The sequence below is a fragment of the Rattus norvegicus genome, chromosome 1 (assembly GCF_021556685.1).
Source record: "Rattus norvegicus strain SHRSP/BbbUtx chromosome 1, alternate assembly SHRSP_T2T, whole genome shotgun sequence".
NCBI classification, from domain to species: Eukaryota; Metazoa; Chordata; class Mammalia; order Rodentia; family Muridae; genus Rattus; species Rattus norvegicus.
In genome coordinates, this window is record NC_141534.1 from 233572084 (window position 1) to 233587473 (window position 15390).

A 15390-nucleotide genomic window follows, 5' to 3' on the forward strand; every position below is an offset into this window, starting at 1 on the left:
ACACCATTACCACCACCGAGAGAGAGAAAGAGAGAGAGAGAGAGAGAGAGAGAGAGAGAGAGAGAGAGAGAGAGAAGAGAGAGAAGAGAGAAGAGAGAAGAGAGGCTGTAAAGGATTTTCCAAAGCACCTGAAAAGACAAACATCAAACCAAGGTTGCTATACCCAGCAAAAGATAATATTTCAAGAGAGACACAAACTAAGAAAACTAAGACTACTCACAACAAAGAAGCCAGCACTAAAATAAATACTGAAGTTAAAACGAACACAGAACAAGAATAAAGTTTCAATCCTAAAACCATAAACATGCATATATTTCATAAGAGAAAAAAAGACAACCCAAAAAGAAATGAGAAGAAATTCATCATGTTTAACACAAACTCCTTTCAGAGACAAGAAGAAAAGAACAAACAACAATTTAACCTAAAACAGAAAACAATCAACAAGACCACAGAAATTACCAAATCCCTTTCAGAAGTAACTCTCAATGCAAATGGCCTCACTCATCATTAAAGTCACAGATCAGCATATTGAATTAAAAGATGTAGGGTGTAAGAAAGATGGCTTAGAGGTTAAGAGTGTATAGTGTTCTAGTGGAGGACTCAAGTTTGGTTGCCAGTACCCATTCAAGGTAGCTTACAAGTCCCAGTTCTAGGGGATCCAATACCTTCTGGCTTCTGTGGGCCTGTGCATGTTGGCACATGGACATGATCATAAATAAAAATAAACACTGAAAACAAAGTAAAACACAAGAATCAAGATGAAATTATCTACTATTTACAAAGTATATATAATCACAGCAGAGACACCTAAAGATGGAGAATCAAATATCAAAGTCAACCTATCAAGCAAACTCAAAGCCCACTACAAATTTGCATAGCCATTCTGAGAAAACCCAAATTAGAAGAGCTCAATAAGGTCAACACCTTTAGCTCCTGCACTTGGGAGAGGCAAACTTATCTGTGAGTTGCAGGCCAGCTGGAGCTATAAACAGAGGTGATGGAGAGATGCTTAGTCAATCAGAGCAGTTTCACAAGGCAGGAAGCAGACAGACATGCTGTCGGTTAGTAGCTGAGATCTTTACATCCTGATCCATAGGCACCAGGCAGGGGATACGGGGGAGGGAGGGTGAAAGAGACAGACCAGACAGACCAGAACTGAGACACTGGGCCTGGCCTGGGCTTTTGAAACCTTGAAGACTACCCATTAAGCAAAATAAGTAGAAACTCAAAATACTTCATGTTTCCACTCATATGCTGAACATAGTTAAATATTTATGTGTGGACATAAATGTGCGTGTAGGTCATAAACTAGGCAGGGGAATATGAGACCTTAAAGGAGGCAGGGAAAGAATGGTGCTGGAGAAAACATGACTTGAAAACAGAAAATGGCACAGGGGAAGAAGGGAAGGGGCGGGGGGATAAAGAACAGCAGCAAAGAGAGAATGGCCAGGAACAAAATTCCGTCACATATATACATGTGTGAAAATACAAAAATGAAACCAGTAACGCTGCATACTACACTGGAAATTAAACAAAAGGGAAGAGTTTACCACTGGCTGGGGTAAAGAGGAAAATGGAAAGTCAGTCTGAATAGAGACATGTCATGTTAGGATTACAGTGAACGGCTAGTACAGAGGGATGGTGACTGCACTGTAGATATTTCATCCCACCAAACTGTGCACTTTAAAATGGTAAAATCTGCATTATGTTCATCTGCCACAATAAAGGAAGGAGGGGAGAAATGAAAATAAATTCATACCTTCCATTGTTCCACTAGGAATAAAAAGCAGCTCAAACTGTCAACAGTCAAACTTCCTAAGTATACACAAGTATAACAATGTACCTTCCTAAAATATATGGCTGGTTATGAAGTAACGAGGCAAACTAGTATAAATAAGTTAGGTTCATCTGACTCATATTCAGATTTCATGAGAATAATATGGTATATGAAATACTTGTACCTATAATGTAAAGTCCATCACTATCTGCATCCTGTGAATAATTAACACTAATAACAGAAAAAGCTTTATGCTAATTTTGCTTTGAGTTCAGACATAGTACTTCATAGCACTAACGATTTAAAGTAAGGAAAACAGTAAAGATTAATAAGGTATCAACTATGACGCTAGGTTCCCTCACAGCCTGGTTCTCGTCTAAAAATTGTGAATTAAATATGTTCTCATCTTGCTAGTGTGGAAACAGTTGAATAATTTATATGAAAGTGGTAAAGTATGTCTGATTCAGGATACATTTTAAAAGGTTGCTTTGAGTAATAAGCCAATGTAAGAAATGGTAAGATGACTTGGCGACTGTGCATGGTTTTATAAAAGTCAGTTTCAACAAAAACAGTTATACTTGCCTTCCACCATGGCTTCTTTGGATGCTTTCAAGCTTTCCCATGTTTACTGCTATTAGATTCTAATTACACTGCAAATGGACAAAAGACTAAGTTTTTAATCTTTGGAACACAAATAGGCTGTTAAACACTGCATCATAAATAGTAAACATTCCAATAGACATTGATTTTTTTGTAATCCTGAAAATAAAAAATGACTTTTGGGCTGGAGAGATGGCTCAGCGGTTAAGAGCACCCGACTGCTCTTCCAGAGGTCATGAGTTCAATTCCCAGCAACCACATGGTGGCTCACAACCATCTGTAAAGAGATCCGGTGCCCTCTTCTGGTGTATCTGAAGACAACTACAGTGTACTTATATATAATAAATGAATAAATCTTTAAAAAAAAAAAAAAAAAGAGAGATAAAAAAAAAAGACTTTTAAGAAAATTTAAAGTATTAAAATACTCTCATCTTAAATAACCTATACCAATGGGAAAATATATTATTTATTACCAATGAAGTAGCATTTACAACATAGTTTTAATCAATTACATTTACACAAACCAGAGTGAAGTGATGCCCCTCCGGTGCTATAGACTTATGTCCAAGGCTATGGGAAAGCAGCAAGAAATCTCTTTTTGGGACTGGAGAGATGGCTCAGTGGTTAAACCTCCTGGCTGCTCTTCCACAGGACCCAGCTTCTATACCCAACACTCAATACAGCAGCTCACGACTACCTTTACCTCTACTCCTAGGGGATCTGATGCTCTCTTCTGGCCTTAACAAGCACCGGGTATAATACATACATGCAGAAAAAACCGACTCACATAAAATAAATAAACCTTACAAAAAACAAAACAACCTTTTTTTGAAAATGAGAAACCTTCTAACAGAGACTGACCTTGGGCAAATCAATGTAAACATTTCGTCATTACAAATATTTGTAACTGTCAGGTTTTAAATATTTTATTTATCAAATCAAGCTTTTACTTGGAATTTTTACAATTATAATATAATCTTAAAAATCAACAGTTGCAGAAAATGACATTATAGTATGACTATTTTTAATATAATAAATGATACATAATTTATCCTTCCCAGCCCAAAGTCAATATAAAACGAACATTAATTTTGCTCTCTGAAAGTTTATAAGCATGATATAGAATCATTTTTGACATATGTAAACTGAAATGGGATTGCTGATGTTGAGTTTTAAGTACGGTTTGTTTTTGTTTCACATTGACATGATAAAACCAAACTATATTAAGCATATATCAGTGAAGATATTAATTATGTCAGAAATCCAAGCAACGACACAAATGTTTAGAAACACCCTTCACTACTATCCTACCTAGTTTTTAATTTTTTGACTTGTTCATGCTGATAAAAATGTTATTAAAAATATCTTTATACTACATGTATGAGATGTAGTTTAAGAGGGAAGGGTTCTTTTACAAGTGTTAAAAAGAAATACAACTTCTAAAAGAGAAAATGTCTAAGTGAGCAGACATAAACTCATGTTTCACTATTTTTTGACCTAATAAGAATGCAAATCTCATTGGCTATTACAATAATATACAAAGCCCAAACTTTATTCAGGCTAGCTAGTCACAAAAATAATTTTGTCAGTACCAGCAAGGATACAGTTCAGTCCACTATTCAAAGACATTTCTACTTTCTTTCAAGATTTGTTTAAAAAAAAAACAAACAAACAGAATTTGTTTGGCATTGTTAATTAGCGTTCTCAGAGAAAAATAAATGGTTTTCAATTAATATTTTCAAGCTGGAAGAAAACAATTTAGATGAGAGTTTTCTAAAATACTGGGTAGAAGGAAGGACATACAAATTCTAAAAATATTATGATTTGAAACCAATCAATTCTTTGCCTTCACTCTTTACATAGCACTGAGAAATTTCAAATACAAATTGTAAAATCTCATATATGAAATCTTAAGAAAAATCTTACTAAAATTATAAAAATGCCTTTGTAGAAATTTAAGATGTAAAATACATTTGACTTTAAATTAAACAAACAAACAAAGAACCCACCCCCGACAAACACACACAACAATTATACTTTAACTCCTGTCACCTGATTTCACTCTGCCAATGTTTGGGCCACATTCTGTATCATCTTTACCTTGTGACCTCTCAAAGTCCTCCTGTCATTTTGAAGCCTCACGTGTATATGTCTTCCCAATTCTTTGAAATAACAATAAAATTATAGCATCAATTTTCTACGATAACATATTTTCTATGAAAATAAGGGAACCCTTCTTCTAAACACAAAGAAATGAACAGATCTGCCATAAATCACTATCTACTAAGCAGACATTCTCATACTAGTTTTTAAAAACTAAATACAATACTGAAGGCAAATGGGATTTCTAATTCTGAGTTACCTTTAAGCACTAAGAGTCAGGATGTTCTGCAATCAGCACTCAGGGCGGCTATTGTTTGTAAACGCTCTGTGAATGAAACCCCATTCTGCCGTACCTCTGATTTGCAACCGGAAATAGCTTTTTCTGTTAAGACACATGAAACCACTCAAACTCATGATCTTTCTGCCTCCGTCTCCTAAATGCTGGACTAGATGTGTGCCACCACACCTGAGGCAGCACAAAGCTTCACACAACAATGCTCACAGAGGACTAATGAGACAAGGTCCACCAAAACTGAAGACTTAGTTTTCACTAGAAATGGTCCAGAGTCACTATGGTCTCCGCTTCATTAACCTATTTGTTTTTAAAAGCAGGCTTCCAAAAATAACCAATCTTTCTCTTTCAATAAATCTGCTAACTTTTATTCACTTGAGCGACAGGTATAAACAGTTAAATGAAAACCTCGGCAGGCCCCTCCCTTTCCTTTCACTGAGAAGGTTGAGTAAATGTGATCCTTCGCCGCCGCCTTTGAAAAGCCTTTAAATTCCATCGGTTTGGTTCCAGCATATGAGGACCATTGTAGACAAACAATACCGTCATCTTTTCAGAATAAGGCAGATTCTGTAGAAGCTGTAAGGATTGAAACAAAGTGCCATATAATTATATATACGGTGAAACAAAGTTTCTCAGCCTTATGTATGTTCAAATTCATCAACTTGTCAGACTATGATAGCTCCCCGAATAAGTCTGTCTGAAGCCTGGCCCAGTGACTGACCTGAACTATCTAGCTGGCTGGAAATCCTCTCTATCCCAAGTCAATAGGACTATACACTTCCCAGGCACACCGTGGAAGAGTGTGCACTCAAACACTTCTCAAACTTCTGTGGCTAAGCACTGTGCTGTGACAGACTGGTAGTTTGAAATGTGCTAGGGAGGTTTGGTTTCTAAACCAAGGAGTTTGGTAAGAAATAGAACAGGGGCAGAGCTAAATATAACCCACAGATCTGATAGAAGATTAAGTTAAAAGGGAAAAAAGTGTAATTACTAATCAAAACAAATTTAAGTATCCATTTACTCAGTATGTTACCCACAGCACTATAACAAAAGGAAAATTCCCATTTCAACAGCTCTAGATTATGGAAAATTCTCTATGAAGATTACTATGCTGTTGTAAAGCTGGTCTGTTGCACAGACATTGGGTACTTAGGGCCAGGGCAGTAGCAGTGGGCAGTCAGGACGGGAGCAGTATGTGGCATGATGGAGAAGGCTGGAGAGTTCTGGGGCTTGCGTTCCCAATAGTGTCTGAGCAAAGTAAGAGCTTTTTAAGAAGGGCAATGAGTATCAGAAGCAAGAAGAAAGCCTGCGTTCTGGAACATGATGATGTGCCTTCTCTACCACTTCCTTAGATGACAGAAGCCATTTTCAATCAAGTATATCACTCGGCTTGTCCCTCTTACGTACGTGAACATTACATAAGCCTTTGAGCCTTACTTCTCGAGTTTTCATGTTCATGTTCACCTCTCAGCCCCACTCTGCTCCCAGGACGCAGGAGGACGTGTGAGTGCACGGCTCCTGTGCTGCATCTACTCACCTTCGGTGTGATGAAGAAGTACTGCGATGTGTTCTCTTTACAGGCGGTGTTCACAACCATTTCAAACACCCTCCGTTCATTAATTGGGTCCATACCCTAAAACCACAAAAACAGTAATCGTTACACTTGTAACTATTACAGGATGCAGTTCTCCCACAATAGACTAACTGTACCTGATTAATTTCATCAACCACTCTGAATGGACATCTGTTAAGCTCCTGAAGTGCCATCAAGTACAGCATGGTAGAAACACTTCTTTCACCGCCACTTTGATGATGAGGAGTTAATTCATGCAGCTGAGTACTACTGCGAAATTTTACTCTAATCCGGATTCCATATTTATCATAATCTTCCTGTAAAACATAAAAAGTTGAAAAATGTGTGCTTTCTTTGGTAACTTTACTCAATATTTGAAATTAAATCAAATATACCAATCATAAAAGTAAATTTAAATAATTACTACCTAAAAAATTTAATAGTCTCCAAGTGCCTACGTGAGTGCCCGCGCACACACAAATGTTTATATTAACATAAAAAAAGATTGTATTTGGTGCTCTATAACTTTTGCCAACTCTGAGACCACTCTAAGTTTTATTTACTTCTCTTAGCCATTTTAGGTCATTCAGATTCAATGAATTTATGAGTAAGAGTGAAGTATCTAACAATAGTTAAAAGTTAACTAGTTAAATGGTCTAAGATAAGAGTCTAATCAAGAGACAGTATAAGAAACAGGTAATTCAACAGTTATTGTTTTAAAACATAAAAAGAAAACAGGTAAAATTAGCCTCAATTGTGTATTTTATTTTTTAAAATGTCATTTTAACATCACAATAAAAATGTTATCAATGAATATTTTACATTTTTCATATTAAATCTTTGAAATTCTATGTACATAGCATATATTCATAGCAGAGGCCTAAGAGCAGCAAAAAGTGTTTTATTTATTCACTATAAAAAAGGTGTGGCAATTACATATGGATGAAACAAAATGTCAGTGGAATGGGCCAGTTCATGGGACGCCACTTCAACAGTGATTCCAGACCACATTCTTTATAAGAATGTCACCACCTCTAAGTGATGCCATTTATAACTGATGTGGTGTCCCCATATTCCGGGAGAAGCACTTTGTACTAATATCACACTAAGTGGCTGAATCTTCCCACCCTCTCCTTTAGACTCCTATCTCACGGCTACTATCGCTGCCCGCAATACTGTTCCTTCAGTCGTTTCTGAAGTGCGCTGCCACCTTTGGTTGCAGTTTTTTTTTTTTTTTTAATTTAGAGAATACTTTATTAGTTTTTGTAATCAAACCCACGTATATAAGACCTTACATATTTAATACAGTGTGTTACCCCTGTACAAATGGAAAAAACTTAAGTTCAACATTTCTAGACCAATATGGCTGTTAATTTCTGTACAGTGCCAACTCAACACAGTAAACGGGGATACTTTTTTCCAAAGTTGACAGCACAGGTAAAGTTTCAAACAATTCAAATTATATATCTGTATATATATATTTATATTTATATAAAAAGACCAATAATAGTAGTGTGTTATGCATCAACAGCAGCAACAGCTTTTCCAGGTTCTGCAGTCATCTGAACAAAACTGTAGAGACATCCAGCACACTCCATTAAAAAAAAAAAAAGTAAAAAAAACAAAACCCGAGAAAACAGCACAGTTCTGTTACTCTTGTGGTACCTGGCACCATTTTTTTTTTTTAATTAGCTTCTCAATCATCATCTGGAAAGAAAACATTCTGAGCAACATCATTAAAAACAGCTCTGATAAAGCACGGTCACTACTACGGTCATAAAGCAGGTACAAGCTATTTTACATCCACAGAGGTATGATACAGTACTGTCCTACATCTATAATACTAGAAGATACAATTTAAAAGGCATTATTTGAGACTTGATTCTACTTTTCCAGCAGAGGGCCCAAAGGATGGTGTGACACAGCTTTGTAAAGAAACATACTCTAGACAGGATTTCCTTTCACTAGTGGCACTTCTAAGGATTCATTCTCTCCATGAATGTCAGCTAAAACCGTTATTAAAAAAATGAAATATCCCTAGAACAAAACCGTATAACCACCGGATTCACATGAAGATGACCTAGTGGAGACAAGCTGGACCTCACCTTACCAACAAGCTATCAAATCTGTTATGTTTAAACAGTGAGACCTCCAAGGAAGGAGATGCCAAGTAGTGCTTCAAAGCTTCGGACCACAATCAAACACAGCATCCTTTTCAACAGAAGCAGAAGCTCATCTGAATATGCTCATGGATGCTGACATCAACATTTAATCATCTCCTCACTCATCCAGGAAGAAGGGGAGATCAGTTACTACTGTACTTTATTGTGTTCAACCAAATCACCATGTTACAAAAAATAGCAAGCTGCCATAATAAAAAATAAGGCTCCTCTATCCAGCACCAGATAGCATCACTTTACTTTCAAGCCTAGAAATTGCACACTTGTATATAAACCAACCGAAGATGAGGATTGAGAGTTCATCTTGGTGGATTTTTCCTTTGATGAATATGAAGTGTCCTTCCTTATCTTTTTTGATGACTTTTAATTGAAAATTGATTTTATTTGATATTAGAATGGCTACTCCAGCTTGCTTCTTCTGACCATTTGCTTGGAAAGTTGTTTTCCAGCCTTTCACTCTGAGGTAGTGTCTGTCTTTGTCTCTGAGGTGTGTTTCCTGTAGGCAGCAGAATGCAGGGTCCTCATTGCGTATCCAGTTTGTTAATCTATGTCTTTTTATTGGGGAGTTGAGGCCATTGATGTTGAGAGATATTAAGGAATAGTGATTATTGCTTCCTGTTATATTCATATTTGGATGTGAGGTTATGTTTGTGTGCTTTCATTCTCTTTGTTTTGTTGCCAAGACGATTAGTTTCTTGCTTCTTCTAGGGTATAGCTTGCCTCCTTATGTTGGGCTTTACCCTTTATTATCCTTTGTAGTGCTGGATTTGTAGAAAGATATTGTGTAAATTTGGTTTTGTCATGGAATATCTTGGTTTCTCCATCTATGTTAATTGAGAGTTTTGCAGGATACAGTAACCTGGGCTGGCATTTGTGTTCTCTTAGGGTCTGTATGACATCTGTCCAGGATCTTCTGGCCTTCATAGTTTCTGGCGAAAAGTCTGGTGTGATTCTGATAGGTCTGCCTTTATATGTTACTTGACCTTTTTCCCTTACTGCTTTTAATATTCTTTCTTTATTTTGTGCGTTTGGTGTTTTGACAATTATGTGACGGGAGGTGTTTCTTTTCTGGTCCAATCTATTTGGAGTTCTGTAGGCTTCTTGTATGCCTATGGGTATCTCTTTTTTTAGGTTAGGGAAGTTTTCTTCTATGATTTTGTTGAAGATATTTACTGGTCCTTTGAGCTGGGAGTCTTCACTCTCTTCTATACCTATTATCCTTAGGTTTGATCTTCTCATTGAGTCCTGGATTTCCTGTATGTTTTGGACCAGTAGCTTTTTCTGCTTTACATTATCTTTGACAGTTGAGTCAATGATTTCTATGGAATCTTCTGCTCCCGAGATTCTCTCTTCCATCTCTTGTATTCTGTTGGTGAAGCTTGTATCTACAGCTCCTTGTCTTTTCTTTTGATTTTCTATGTCCAGGGTTGTTTCCATGTGTTCTTTCTTGATTGCTTCTATTTCCATTTTTAATTCCTTCAACTGTTTGATTGTGTTTTCCTGGAATTCTTTCAGGGATTTTTTCGATTCCTCTCTGTAGGCTTCTACTTGTTCTCTAAGGGAGTTCTTTATGTCTTTCTTGAAGTCCTCCAGCATCATGATCAAATATGATTTTGAAACTAGTTCTTGCTTTTCTGGTGTGTTTGGATATTCCGTGTTTGCTTTGGTGGGAGAATTGGGCTCCGATGATGCCATGTAGTCTTGGTCTCTGTTGCTTGGGTTCCTGCGCTTGCCTCTCGCCATCAGATTATCTCTAGTGTTACTTTGTTCTGCTATTTCTGACCGTGGCTAGACTGTCCTATAAGCCTGTGTGTCAGGAGTGCTGTAGACCTGTTTTCCTGTTTTCTTTCAGCCAGTTATGGGGACAGAGTGTTCTGCTTTCGGGCGTGTAGTTTTTCCTCTCTACAGGTCTTCAGCTGTTCCTGTGGGCCTGTGTCTTGAGTTCACCAGGCAGGTTTCTTGCAGGGGAAAAGTTGGTCCTACCTGTGGTTCCAAGGCTCAAGTTTGCTCGTGGGGTACTGCCCAAGTCCTCTCCGCGGCGGTAGCAACTGGGAAGATCTGCGCCGCTCTTTCCGGGAGCTTCCGTGCACCAGGGTTCCAGATGACGTTTGGTGTTTTCCTCTGGCGTCTGGATGTGCACAGAGTGCAGTCTCTTCTGGTTTCCCAGGCGTGTCTGCCTCTCTGAAGGTTTAGCTCTCCCTCCCACGGGATTTGGGTGCAGAGAATTGTTTATCCGGTCTGTTTCCTTCAGGTTCCGGCGGTGTCTCAGGCGCAGGGATCCTGCCGCTCCTGGGCCCTCCCCTACGGGAACCCAGAGGCCTTATACAGTTGCCTCTTGGGCCAGGGATGTGGGCAGGGGTGGGCAGTGTTGGTGGTCTCCTCCGCTCTGCAACCTCAGGAGTGCCCACCTGACCAGGCGGTTGGGTCTCTCTCCCACGGGGTTTGGGAGCAGAGAGCTGCTGCAGGCCGGGATCCGCGGGTGTGGGACTTCCGGTAAACACAGGAAGTGCCCGGTCCTAGAGGAATTTTGCCTCTGTGTGTCCTGAGTTCTCCAGGCAGGTTTCTTGCAGGGGAAAAGTTGGTCCTACCTGCGGTTCCAAGGCTCAAGTTTGCTCGTGGGGTACTGCCTAAGTCCTCTCCGCGGCGTCAGCAACTGGGAAGATCTGCGCCGCTCTTTCCGGGAGCCTCCGTGCACCAGGGTTCCAGATGGCGTTTGGTGTTTTCCTCTGGCGTCTGGATGTGCACAGAGTGCAGTCTCTTCTGGTTTCCCAGGCGTGTCTGCCTCTCTGAAGGTTTAGCTCTCCCTCCCACGGGATTTGGGTGCAGAGAACTGTTTATCCGGTCTGTTTCTTTTAGGTTCCGGCGGTGTCTCAGGCGCAGGGGTCCTGCCGCTCCTGGGCCCTCCCCTACGGGAACCCAGAGGCCTTATACAGTTGCCTCTTGGGCCAGGGATGTGGGCAGGGGTGGGCAGTGTTGGTGGTCTCCTCCGCTCTGCAGCCTCAGGAGTGCCCACCTGATCAGGTGGTGAGGTCTCTCTCCCACGGGGTTTGGGAGCAGAGAGCTGCTGCGGGCCGGGCTTGGTTGCAGTTTTGGCTGCATTATTTTCAACAACACTTGGTCAAACAGCACAAGACACTTGCTCAAAGCTTGTCCTGCCAAGTTTGGACCCTGCTACTTATTATAAGGAGGCACTGTGTTCCAATTCCCGACACCTAAGAAAGCAAGAGCTCCCTTTAATGAACCACAAACTGCTTCACACATAAATATAAAAGGACACAGGTAACGCCTTAAAAATTTTAGAAATAGTACTTTTAATCTGTTCACCTTCCCCCTTCAAATCCCAAGTAAACAAATGACATTACTGGAATAATCTGTAACAGTTTTCATTTCCAAGCTACTTTTAAAATGTATTTCTTCATTACCATCGACGGTCCTTTTTAGTGCCTCATTCTAGTTTCTTCCATCTCACTGAAGGCTCTGGTTAAAGAACTCAGTTCTTAACTCACTACTGAGGAGGGCAGAACAGAACGGGGACAAAGGCAAGAGAAGTTTTCTATAGCAGCACGCTGAAAACAGACTACTGAGAAGAGTACGAGAGAGGGAGGAGCACCATGCAAAAGACAGAATGGATGGGATTTCTGTGACACAGGCCTCTCCTAGTTTATCTGACCACATTTATACCCCACACAGTCAAGCTATTGATAAACGTCCTGTTGGTACTTTGAGCAAGATGATATTCCCAGTAATCAAATTTATCTAAGAGCTTGGCTCTGTCTGGGATTAGATAAGGAGTCTGATTTTTTTTGCCACCTGATAGCAATGTGACCTTCAGTGAATTTAGCATCAGTTTCAGTTTGTTTTTTGAGTAGGGTAGATTTAAGTTACTGCTTCCCAGGCTATTTATAAGATTAAACAGCTGGGGGGTGGTTGTGATGAGTGCCTTTAAGCCCAGCACTTGGGAGGCAGAAGCAGATGGGTTTTCATAAATTTCAGGGCAGCCTGGTCTACAAAGTGAGTTCTAGGATGGTCAGGGCTACACAGAGAAACCCTGTCTCAAAAAACAAAATAGAAAACCAAAACCAAAAAGATGATCTGAAGGGATTAAACAAGATAAATTTTGGAGAAGAAGCAAATCAGAAATGAAGTATCTTCCGTACATTTCTTAGTTATGGTAAGGCAAGGACTGTATGGAAAACTACAGAAGGGTCTAACACCTCAAACCTAGGACTTATAATAAAATGGTGTTCTACACATATGCTTCACATGAAGCAGAGGGAAGCTTGTGAGACAAAACTCCTCAAAGGAGAAAATGGTGCTATTTTGTTGAAAACGTGAACATTTGCTAAAAATAGAAAAAAAAGAATCAAAACTTTTAAAGACACTAAAATATTCTTAATAACTTCACTTTTATTTAAAAGAAATTTCACCTTGAAACATTTTGATACATGCAAATAAGAATAAATGACCTTAGTGTACCAGCAAAACCTTTTAATCAAAGGATGGCTAGCCTTTTGTCACTTATACTCCTCCCCCACTTAGTTCACTTTCCCAATTACTTGCCGAGAAATTCAGGTATTTCTTCTCCTTCCCTCGCCTGCTTACAGTGCTGGGAACTGAACACAGGGGCTCATGTAGCTAAGCATACATGATCATTTCATTACATCCCCAGTCCTTCTTTACACAATCTTCCTTAATGAAAAATTTGTTTTATTCAAAATAGCAGTGCATAAAACTGAAGTTCAAGGAATTAGCATATTACCTATTATCTTTTAAATTTGTGATAAAAAAGAGACTAAGAAAATTAAGCATGGCATGGAAGTTTATAATCTTACTTGGGAGGTAGAGGCAAGATGGTCAGGCGAGTTCAAAGTCATCTTTGGCTACACTGCAAGTTAAAGAAATTAGAAAACACCTCCCAACACAAAAAACACACTTGACCTCATTGATACACACTGTATTTCAGTTTTTGCTAATTTGTTTATGGCTCCTAAGTTGAGCAGTGGTGGATTTATAAAGCACTGTATTCCTTCAACACAGCTGAATAACCATTCCCACATACTGGCTGAAAAACAGCAAGGCAGCAGCCACTCCAATAACATCACCCCCACCCCCAAACCAAGCAAATCTAATGTCAGAAGCCCATAGAGGGTCTCTTTCCTTCTTTTCATAATTTTTCAGCAAGCAAAATTTTGATATATATTATTCCAAAGTAAACAAATTTACTTGTACCCCTTGTACATAAATAAAATTACTGGTCATAAAATACACCCGAATACAATTACCTCATTTTCTGTATGAAGATCAACTTCACCAGCACACTGCATGGAACTAAAAAAGTTGCTGAACTTCTCATTGATTTTCTCTACTAGCTCTTTTAAGGGGTTCAGCCACCTTTCTTTCACCTACAAGTAAGAGACAAAATAAAACCACAGGCTGAAAGCAGTACTATCCATTCTGATATAAAACAAATTTTATAACGGAGTCAATCTGAGACTTTTTGTCTCAGGAGCATAAAATTTATTTTGTATAATTTGTACACTTATCCCATTAACAGTAAACACATAAGAAATAGGATAAAAATTACCTGCGAAATGTTTTCCCTGTATTCATCTAATTCAACTTTCTTCCCCTTTAGTTCTTCAGTTAACTGCTGTATTTCTATTTCTCTTTTTGTGTACTCCTCAACCACCTGGTTGAAAAAAAATTCTTTTAAGAAAAATTTATCAAAGGATAAAATTATATAAAAATTTGCATCAATTAAACTATTAGCTAAAATGCCATTGAGCTGCATTACTTGTATGCAATTAATTTATGCTATTGAATATTGAAAGTGTTACTTTTTAATCCTTGAAAAAAATATACACTGCTGTATTTCAAGTTAACTCAACTATTCTTTTTATAAAGAAAAGGCACAGAACACTGTGTTCTTCAGGAAGACTCTATTTAAAATTCTAATAGATTCAGAATCTGGCATTTAAGGCATTGTTCCTGCTGTCTAGCTTATTATTACCCAGAGCTCCAGTACAGTGTGGGAGGCAAGTACTGGAAAGAACTCTGTGTGTGTGTGCACGCACACAGAGGCGCACATAGGCATGTATGTGCGCATGTGTGCACTAGGGAAGAGAGAAGCATGAGAACTGTAGGATAGAAGCAGAAAGAGACATACCGAAGGATTCAGTCCTGTGAAGCAGGACGCTCTTGATCTTTCTTCAGTTAATAATGCATCGATTTCATCCAATGTGTTTGGGAGATCTTGAAAAGCCTAAAGAGGAAAAAAAAATCATTAAAAATGGAATAGTGATACATTTTATTAGAACAGTTAAAGAGAGTAATTTGCTATGTATCTACTGTCTGATTAATAGCATGCTAGCACACAGCAATACAAAAGAATCTTAAAGAGGGCATTTTCCCTTTAAAAAGCTTACACTTTAAAAGATGTATACATGTTGGATAGTACCTTAAGGCAATGTATTGATGTTGAGTCTAAAATAAGCAGTACATATCATATTGGCTTTGGAATAGAAAATAATGAAGTGTCAGTTCATGCTACATGAGAATTAAGAGTTCAAAGGCCTATAATTTATCTCTGGGTCTCAAAGCAATGGCTAGGGAAAAGCAACGTAAATAGGAGATAACAATTTGGAAAGAAGAATGAGTACTGCATACCATGGGGGGTGAGGAGCTGTGTCCATTTGGAATGGTGGGTACTTGCTGAATTGGTAGAATGGGTCCAGAATATGTGGGGCATTGAAAGAGAGCAAGAAGTTAGAGCTTTATACTGTACTTATGAAGACCTACAAAAGCATTCTTACAACTCAATCAGAATTTCATCAAGGCTATCTTCTGAATCTATGCCACAGAGACT

General features: G+C 38.6%; 1 protein-coding gene across 3 annotated transcripts in view; it reads right to left on the minus strand.

Annotated features, from left to right (window-relative positions):
• Window positions 1–2532: 2532 nt before the first annotated feature.
• Smc5 (structural maintenance of chromosomes 5) overlaps window positions 2533–15390 on the minus strand; it is a 64634-nt gene continuing 51776 nt past the window's right edge. The window contains 7 exon segments of one of the 3 annotated variants that reach the window (NM_001106357.2): window positions 2533–5348; window positions 6310–6405; window positions 6483–6662; window positions 13808–13927; window positions 14110–14214; window positions 14692–14787; window positions 15192–15236. In NM_001106357.2, the coding sequence (NP_001099827.1) occupies window positions 5205–5348; window positions 6310–6405; window positions 6483–6662; window positions 13808–13927; window positions 14110–14214; window positions 14692–14787; window positions 15192–15236 (786 nt within the window). In that variant the 3' untranslated portion in view covers window positions 2533–5204. 3 annotated transcript variants of the gene reach the window in all.